At 33.4% G+C, this 9312-nt stretch overlaps 1 protein-coding gene across 2 annotated transcripts in view; it reads left to right on the top strand.

The window, feature by feature from the left end:
- Positions 1-2761: 2761 nt before the first annotated feature.
- Positions 2762-9312, top strand: part of LOC107826613 (transportin-1-like) — a 32660-nt gene continuing 26109 nt past the window's right edge. For both annotated transcript variants that reach the window (XR_012710454.1, XM_075254923.1), the window contains exons 1-7: positions 2762-3173; positions 3578-3865; positions 4216-4305; positions 4415-4492; positions 4579-4659; positions 4858-4908; positions 5371-5456. Coding sequence is in view for 1 of the 2 variants with exons in the window: in XM_075254923.1 (XP_075111024.1) it covers positions 2988-3173; positions 3578-3865; positions 4216-4305; positions 4415-4492; positions 4579-4659; positions 4858-4908; positions 5371-5456 (860 nt within the window). In the remaining variant the exon portion in view is untranslated. The remainder of the gene's footprint in view (positions 3174-3577; positions 3866-4215; positions 4306-4414; positions 4493-4578; positions 4660-4857; positions 4909-5370; positions 5457-9312) is intronic.

Raw genomic sequence — 9312 nt, 5'->3', positions numbered from 1 at the left:
TTTCTTTTTGTTATTTATGTAGTTTAATTTATCTTTTTTGATGTTTAATGAAATATTCAGTTTTTGTTTTAAGTTTTTTCTGCGTTTTTTTTATATTAATTCTATTCAAAATCGAAAAATAGCAGAGGAAATGAACTATATAAGTTCAGTAGGAATTAACAAAAACTAATCCGAATATTAAGCATTTTTTTGTATGAAGTTTTTTCAAAAAATCATAATAAAATACACAATTCTTGATGAAAACTTCAAGCATGAACTAAAAATTCTTTTTAAACTTAGAAAATAACAGAACAATTAACAAAAACTTATCCGAAAATTACATATTACACAACAAAATATTAAGCATTTTTAGCAGATGAACTAAAAAAACTTCAGCATACAAAAAATTATATGAAAAATGTTTTACATATTCCTGAAAACATAAGCATTTTTTGTTATGAAATTTTTCCAAAAAATGATAATAAAATACATAGTGCGGGAGGAAAACTTTAGCTCCATTAGCCGAAGTTTTTACAGATTAACTAAAGAACTTCAGCACATGTGCTGAAGTTTTTTGTGCAATATGAAATTTTAATTTATGTTTTTTTTACAGAATGTAATAGGAAAACTTCAGCTCCTCCTGCTGAAGTTTGTAAATATTAACTAAAAAACTTCAACACCTGTGCCGAAGTTTTTTTTGCAATATGAAATTTTAGTTGATATTTTTTTTACAGAGTATAATAGGAAAACTTCAGCTCCTCCTGCTGAAGTTTGTAAATATTAACTAAAATGCTTCAGCACCTATGCCGAAGTTTTTTGTGCAATATGAAATTTTAATTGATGTTTTATTTTTTTTTACCCAGTGTAATAGGAAAACTTCAGCTCCTCCTATTGAAGTTTTTAAATATTAACTAAAAAACTGCGCATAGGTGTTTTAAATATTAAAACACTCATATAATGTTTTAATATAATTTTTTCTTCGTTGTGTTATTTGCCAGCTCGTTTTGCTGAATTTTTTATAGATATGAACTAAATAACTTCAGCTTGTTTCAGCATATTTGTCGGATTAGAATGTTAGAATTCATCGTCAAATAGATTTAGAATGTAAATTCAGCATATCAGTGAAGTTCCTCAAACAACTTCAATCAATCAATCAGAAAACATGTAATTCAAAAACTATTTTTAATTCTGAAGATGAATTTGAATACTTACAATGTATTTTGTAATTTTGAATTTGGAATTTGAATCTGGTTCAAATCTGGTTTGCGAGAGGCGATCTCAGGAGAGACGGACTGATGGAGGAGATACGAAGAAGATCTGAAATTTGATTCTAGGTATGATTGATGCATCTTTTATATGTTTTGGAAGGGGTATAATGGTCATATTATTACGGATTTTTTGTTAGTTGGTTACAAAATCAATACTTTTTAAAAATAGAGTATAGGTTAAAAGGTGACATAAAAATAGGGTACGACTACAAATAGCCCGATTTTAAAAACATGTGTTATATCATAGATTATGGCCTAACATCAACAAAGTGGGTGCAATCTTAATATTAGGGTTCAAATTATAGTTGAGATAAAAAATACTTTATATTAAATTTTAGAGCGCATAATATTATATTGGTGAGAGTTAGCATGTACATGAAGAGCTATCACGAGCATATTATTTATTTTCACATTTTGAAAGTTTTAGTTTTGTACTTGAAAGATCAACTACTTTCAAAAAATAGCTTTCCTAATCATGTCACATAAGTATAAATTATAATTTAATTTTTCCTATTCCATATTTAGAAATATTTTTCAAAACAGGGTCGAAACGTGAGGAAAAAAGGAGAAATGGGACAGGTCGAACAAAGTAGGGGTGTCAATGGTTTAGTTCGGCCGGTTATTTTATAAAATTTGTACCATACCAATTTTCCGGTTATCATATTATGTATAACCAAAATTAGACTTTTCAAAACCGTCCCAATCGTGTCGGTTTCTTTTCGGTATCGGTACGGTTCGGTTAATTTTCGTTTTTTTTAATATCATGTAAAATTCACCAGTAGAAGTAGAATTGCAATAACATACGTTCTTTTATAGGACTTAACAAAACTCTCTAGACATTTTTACTGTTTAAAGGGTGATGAATTAAAAAAAAAGATGGCTAGAGTATAGATCCATCAACTATTCTACAACAGCGTAAAAGAAATCAAACAAAGACAAAGAAAATATTAATCACACGAGTTGAAAGATATACCAAGCTGGGACTCAAGAATAAAGTTTATAGAAGATTAAATATTCAAAAAGATAAATCTAAATTATATGAAAGGAAACATATTCAATACATTGTAGTTTGCTACTCATAATCGCTAGAATACTTTGTGTCTTGCTAATAAAGATACTTGAAATAACTTAGTTTAAGTAGAAGTAGCATAATATGTTTTAGGAATTAGTATTTTGAGTTTAATTACTTGTTGGCTTGTAATAGTTTTCATAATTCCAAGGCTCAAATAAAATTTAATGCATTATTTTTTTTAAACTTACTAAATAAATATATTTTCTAAATATAAAATTTATTCAGTACGGTTTGATATTTTTTTGGTTTATTTTTATAAAATAAAAATCTACTCTAATTATCGATGCGGTTATAAATTTATATTAAAATTTACGATTTTTTAAAAAGAAACCTAAAAATTGGTTCGGTAAGGTATTGTTTGATCGGTTTAATGAGTTTTTGAATATGGTTCAAAGCTAAAGTGGCACCTCCAAAGTACAGTAGTATCCACTATCCACCGCTCAAATGTCTGAATAGCTAATGATTGATTCTTTTGGTGCTGGGTTCACACACCACTTACACTACACCCGTACACACCCGATTCCTATTCGCTCCAAACCCCTCCTCTTCTTCTTCTTCTTTTAAACACATATTCGTCGTCATCGGCCCCTCCTTTTGTCTCCTTTTCACAACTTGTCCGAAATTCCCAGCATTCTCCAATCTTCTTTGTTCTTTTTCTAGAAACTTCTATGGCGGCGACGGCGAGTTCAACATGGCAGCCGCAGGAGGAAGGGTTCAAAGAGATCTTTGGATTATTGGAGCAACAAATGTCTCCTGCTACTTCCGATAAGTCTCAGATTTGGCAACAACTTCAACACTACTCTCACTTCCCTGATTTCAATAACTATCTCACTTTTATCTTCGCCCGTGCTGAGGTCATTCTTCATCACTCCTTTTCACTCTCCCTATTAGTTGCTGACAATTTCATTTTATTTTGCAGATTATGTCAACTTCTAGTTATAGAGAACTCGCAATTGACTTAATTTGTTAGTAGTTGAATGAAATGTGCCTCGAATAGAGTGGATTAGTTATGTAGGATTTATGTAGCTGATTCATTTTCTTATTTTTTGCTTTAGTTTTTAGTTTCCATTAATACATGATTTTACTCAATGGAAGAAATGTATATATAAAATTGGACGAATTATAAGTGGCTAGGATTTCCTTAGAACAGAAATGGTCCAAATTTTGGTCCGAGTTTGGTATGACTTTTTATTTTATTTTTAAAAGCTGCTATCTTCAAGCAGTGTTCACTGAACAATATGGTTGGTCCTTGCAACAGGGGAAGTCAGTCGACATTCGGCAAGCAGCTGGGTTGCTTTTAAAAAATAACCTGAGAGCTGCATTCAAAAACATGCCTCTCGCCAACCAGCAATACATAAAATCAGAGTTGTTACCTTCTCTAGGGGCGACAGATAGGCACATAAGGTCTACAGCTGGAACCATTATAAGTGTTCTTGTACAAATAGAGGGATTTGCTGGATGGCTGGAGTTGCTGCATGCTCTTGTCAGTGGCTTGGACAGTAACGACAGTAATCTCATGGAGGGTGGCATGGATGCTTTATCCAAGGTATGAGCTTCTACTGCTTACTACATCAGCATAGTATGTGGGGCGTATCGTTGTCCCATAGGGTACTGTTTAATTCATGGTTCTGATATCTAAACAGCTGGATGATCATAGGAGAAGCGAACTACTTTCTCTGTAATGTGGTTAGTAAATTAAGATCCCAGGATTGCTATATTCTCCACCCGATGGTTATTGCATGGACAATCATTTTTGTCTTTCTTGTGGATTGTCATTCAAATATAATGTGAACCGGAACTACTATTGGTAGTAACTGTTGTAGTAGTACATGATTCAGACATTCCGTTCGTGAAAATAACAGAAAATTGGCATGCTAAAGATCTTGTTAAATGCAGATATGCGAGGATGTGCCAAGTCTTCTTGATTCGGATATTCCTGGATTATCTGAACGGCCAATAACTATTCTCCTTCCAAGGCTTCTCCAGGTGGGATAGTTTCCCCCCTTCCTTTTGTCCACTTTCTTTCTAATGTTTATTTGTTTTATTTAATGCTGTACTCTTAGTATCTTCTCTAACGAGATCTGTCTGCAAACAGCTTTTCCAGTCACCTCATGCTTCTCTCAGAAAGCTTTCATTGAGTTCTGTGAATCAATTTATTATGCTGATGCCTACAGTAAGTACCACTTTGTTGATCTCTCCAGCTGTTGCCCTTTATCCTGTTCCTTTTGTGTCATTTTCACTTCCATGTTGTTGTTGTAGGTTTTACTTTTATCTATGGATAAATATCTTCAAGGGCTGTTTCTTCTTGCCAATGACCCTGATCCAGATGTGCGGAAGTTGGTAAGGAATTGCTGTGAACTCTGATGCTTAATTTTTATGCGTGCCCTCTCCTTACCAGAGTTTTCCTCTACAGCAAACTTGTATTTCATAATGTTCTTATGTATCCACTTTGTGGAACTCCGTTTATGCGATAATGAGTTACAGTTTGAGTAAGTGAAAACTTCTGCCTTGTACTCAGTTTTGTTGTTTTTTAAACAGGTTTGTATGGCATTTGTTCAACTGGTTGAAGTTCGTCCTGCGTTTTTGGAGGTCAACATTTTTCCCCTTTCAAATTTTGGTTTGAGGCCTCTTATTGGTCATATTTGCTTTTGTATTGCATTTGTTTTGTATATGGGGAATGGTTCCGAGGGACCAAAAAATGCTAAAATTCTAAATAGGCAGAAAATAGTTTGAAGAAGTTAACATTCAACTGTAAGTGTATTGGGATTAATATTTTAATTATTTTGGTTTAATTTCTGGTTGTTGGATTTTCGAGTGGATAGTTACAATATACAATTGTTATATTTGCACTGTTGGAAGTTCAATCCCGTACTATACGTCAGATCTGCTGGTTCAATTTTATTATTCTGTTTTATCACGTAGATCATGCCATTTGCTGCTTTATTGAACAATGAATCCAGTCTGTTAACTTAAGTCGACTTGTCTGTACAGAATATGGAAAGATATATTCCTCCTTTTGCCTGTTCTTGATGTTCTGGTTTTTTCATGCAGCCTCACTTGAGAAATGTCATAGAATATATTTTGCAAGTCAACAAGGATCCAGATGATGAGGTGGCGCTTGAAGCCTGTGAGTTCTGGTAATGTACTACTTCCTCTGCTTCTTGTATAGATATTGATGTCGCTCAGTAGATCTTAAATCTGTGGAAGGAGGAAATCATTAGTTTGCTTGAGATGATCTAGTAACCTTTACATTAAGCAAGGAAGCACCACCTTATTACATTCTTTATAGGTTTCCTTTTACACTATTAAAAGCATGAAATCCCTTAGTGAAACGTCATTTGCCTTTTTACCCTTTAAAATTAGATTGCACACTAGACAAAATAGTCATTTAATTATTTTCGTAATTTTTAGGTATTTGAACTCTACTAAGTTTTGTTTATGCCTTCCTTATTTGAGCTATGTATTAAGTCGTAATATTTAGAACTTTAAAATTTGTTGATTTACCACTAATTCGAATTAACATAAAAAATTGAACACAAACATCGAATAAACACATAAAACTGAACACTATCGTAAATATCTCAACTCGCAAATTACCTTACATATATAAAACCAATTGAAATGGTAGAACAATCATTGAATGATAATGAATAAATATATGATTAAATAAATAAAAATATATAAATGTTGTATATAATATATTATATATAGCACACTCATATCCAAATTAAAAATAGGGAAATGTCGCATATGTGTAGGAGAATATCGGACTTCTGTAAGGCAGATTCTTTATTGAGTAATTAGATTAGATAGGATCAACAATCATTATTATCAAAAACTTATACCTTTTCCTTTAATTTTTCTTTTGTAATTACTCAATTTGTACTCATTAAGATGGAGTACCATGGTAATGAATATACAACAACAAAAAAAAATCCAGTGCAATATTAATGAATATAATAAGTTTTAAAAATTACATAAATATTATACAGAAATATGGTTGAGTTATAAAATAATAGTTAAATAAAAAAGTATAAATTTCTAAACATAATGAATGTTGATCTTTTTTAGTTAAATGGAAAACAATCTCGTTTGCCTCTTTAGTACAATTATTTGCTTTGTCTTGAAATCAGACTTTGTCGCATAACTGATTTAGAGAATTGTATGCTTCAGTTGTGACTTGTGTGGGAAGGCAATTAATAGCCCGTATGGCCAAGCTGCGAAAATCAGTTTATTTTGAGAAGTGCTTTTTTTCAAAAGTGCTTTTGGTGAGAAGCAGTTTGTGTTTGGCTAATTAGTTTGAAAAACACTTCTGAGGAGCAATTAGTGTTTGGCCAAGCTTTAAAAAACTGCTTCTAAGTGTATTTTTCTCAAAAGTGCTTTTGGAGAGAAACTACTTTTTTCTGCTTCTCCAAAACTGCTTCTGCTTCTCCTCAAAAACACTTTTTTTCCTTGGAAAAGCTTGGCCAACACCTCAATTTTTGGCCAAAAGTGCTTTTGACAAAAAAAAAAAAAAACACTTTTGGCCAAAAAGAAGCTTGGCCAAACAGGCTATAAGAGAATGTTACCTGCATCCATACAGTTCTAATGATTTTTCGGCAAATAGGATCTTATTTGCTTTGGTTTATGAAGACATCATATTTATTTTACAAATTTGAAATAAAGAAACGACCAATATAAGCTAAAATCTTAATTGATTTTAAAGTTTAAAATATAGGCGTTCCTACATATTTCAAATAAGAAAAGACCTGGTAATCAAATTTTTAGTTGCTTCACCTATTTCGTGATACAACAACAACAATATACTAGTATTATCCCACACCGTGGGGTCTGGGGAGGATAGTGTGTACGCATACCTTACCCCTACCTTGTGAGGATAGAGAGGCTGTTTCCAATAGACCCCCAGCTCAGGAAAGCATAAGCACCACATTAATGAAAATATAGACAAGAAGAGACAGTACCAAAAAAGCATATAAAAGCATAATAAAAACAACAAGACAGTAAGGTGATCAACAATGAAAGAAAATAACGGTTAGTCATAAAAATCTACTACCAACAGAAAGCGAGACTACGTGCCAATACTACTGTTATGAACACTCTAGACTACCTACTCTACTACCCCTAATCCTCGACCTCCATACCTTCATATCAAGGGTCATGTCCTCGGTCAGCTGAAGCTGAGCCATGTCTTGCCTAATCACCTCTCCCCACCTCTTCTTTGGCCTACCTCTACCTTTTCGTAGGCCCTCCAATATCAACCTCTCACACCTCCTCACTGGGGGTGTCTGTGCTCCTCTTCCTCACATGAACAAACCACCTAAGCGCGCTTCCCGCATCTTGTCCTCGATAGGGGCCACACCCACCTTGTCGCGAATAACCTCATTTCCAATCCTATCTAACCTGGTGTACCCACACGTCCATCTCAACATCCTCACCTCTGCTACCTTCATCTTCTGGACATGAGCGATCTTGACTGGTCAACACTCATCCCCATACAATATCGTTGGTCTGACCACCACTTTGTAGAACTTAACCTTAAGTTTCGGTGGCACCTTCTTGTCACACAAAATACCGGAAATGAGTCTCCATTTCATCCATCCCGCCCCAATACGATGTGTGACATCTTCATCAATCTCCCCATCCCCCTGAATAATAGACCCAATAGACCCAAGGTCACCTGTTTCGTGATAAGGAAATAATAATTTTTGTTGATTCAAAATCTTAATATTAGCTCATCCAAAATTGTAAATATTTTATTAGAAAGTGTTTAGCTCAATTTTATATTTATGATTTGATGTATAACATGTCTTCATATGATTATTTGCTAAACGCAATTTTTTAGTATTTGTATGAAAATACGTTTAATTGTCCAAACAAAAATATTCAATAAAGCTAATAGGTAAACATACATTATACATTAACATTTCCCTTCAAGAGAAGAGATAATCTCGGATCTTCAAATTTGAAATTACAAACTACTTAAGTTCATAAGAGTTTTTAATTTTCAGCAGGCAAATATTAAAACAAAACTAGTCCATGTTATGCTCTATAATTGCAATATATATATATATATATATATAGAAAGAGAGAGACGAAAACTAATATTCATGATTTGGTACCTTTGACTTTACATGTTGTCTTTGTGGTGAGATTTGACACAAGCATGTTTCGGTAGCCTAAACAACAAAAGCAACGTCTGCTCAGTTATCTGATGATAACTGGTTGTCCATCTGCCTGTACGCATCCAATAACATATTTTGACACATCACACCTAAACAACCTCTCTCCCTTCACAAGATAGGGGTAAGATCTGCGTACACACTACCCTCCCCAGACCCCACCTTGTGGGATCACACTATTTTATTAGATTAACAGTCAGTAGGAAAACAATAGATGGGATGTATGATTTTGTGGTGGTTTGCGTCATGTCAGGCTAATATGAGATAGTGCATATGGACTTATCCAAACAAGAAATCCATGTTGGAAAACTTCAAACTGTTTCAGGATAAAAGAGAGGGAAAATAGCCCAATTATATGGCATGGGAAACAGGAAGAGCGTTAATAGAAGAACTAAAATTAGAAAGAAAAAGCTGTTAAGACAAGCATTAAGGACTATAAGTAGCTAAGAATACGCTTCCCCTTAGATGAGCAACAAGGGAAGGAACATGGGAATTGGATAGATTTCCTGGTAGAGAGAGAATTGGATCTTCTGATATCTTGCATGTTATTAGGTTATATAATTTATGCAGGAAGAAAAAATGCAAACAATTAACATATAGGCTCTGTTATAGGGCAGTAGTATGATAGATGAAACACCTATATTAAAATCGGATAGTCGAATGAAGGGAATTTATTGGAGCGACAACCATAGAAAGTTATTTACTAAAGTGAATAGTAAGCTTTCTAGAATAGTTGTGAGACCAGCAGTGTTATATGGTAGTGAATGCTGATCTTGAAGTCCAACATATACAGAATAATTGTTACCAAATTTTG

This window comes from Nicotiana tabacum, chromosome 6, assembly GCF_000715075.1.
Source record: "Nicotiana tabacum cultivar K326 chromosome 6, ASM71507v2, whole genome shotgun sequence".
NCBI classification, from domain to species: domain Eukaryota; kingdom Viridiplantae; phylum Streptophyta; class Magnoliopsida; order Solanales; family Solanaceae; genus Nicotiana; species Nicotiana tabacum.
The sequence above is the reverse complement of the archived record's forward strand: the minus strand, read 5'-3'. Positions and strand labels throughout refer to the sequence as shown.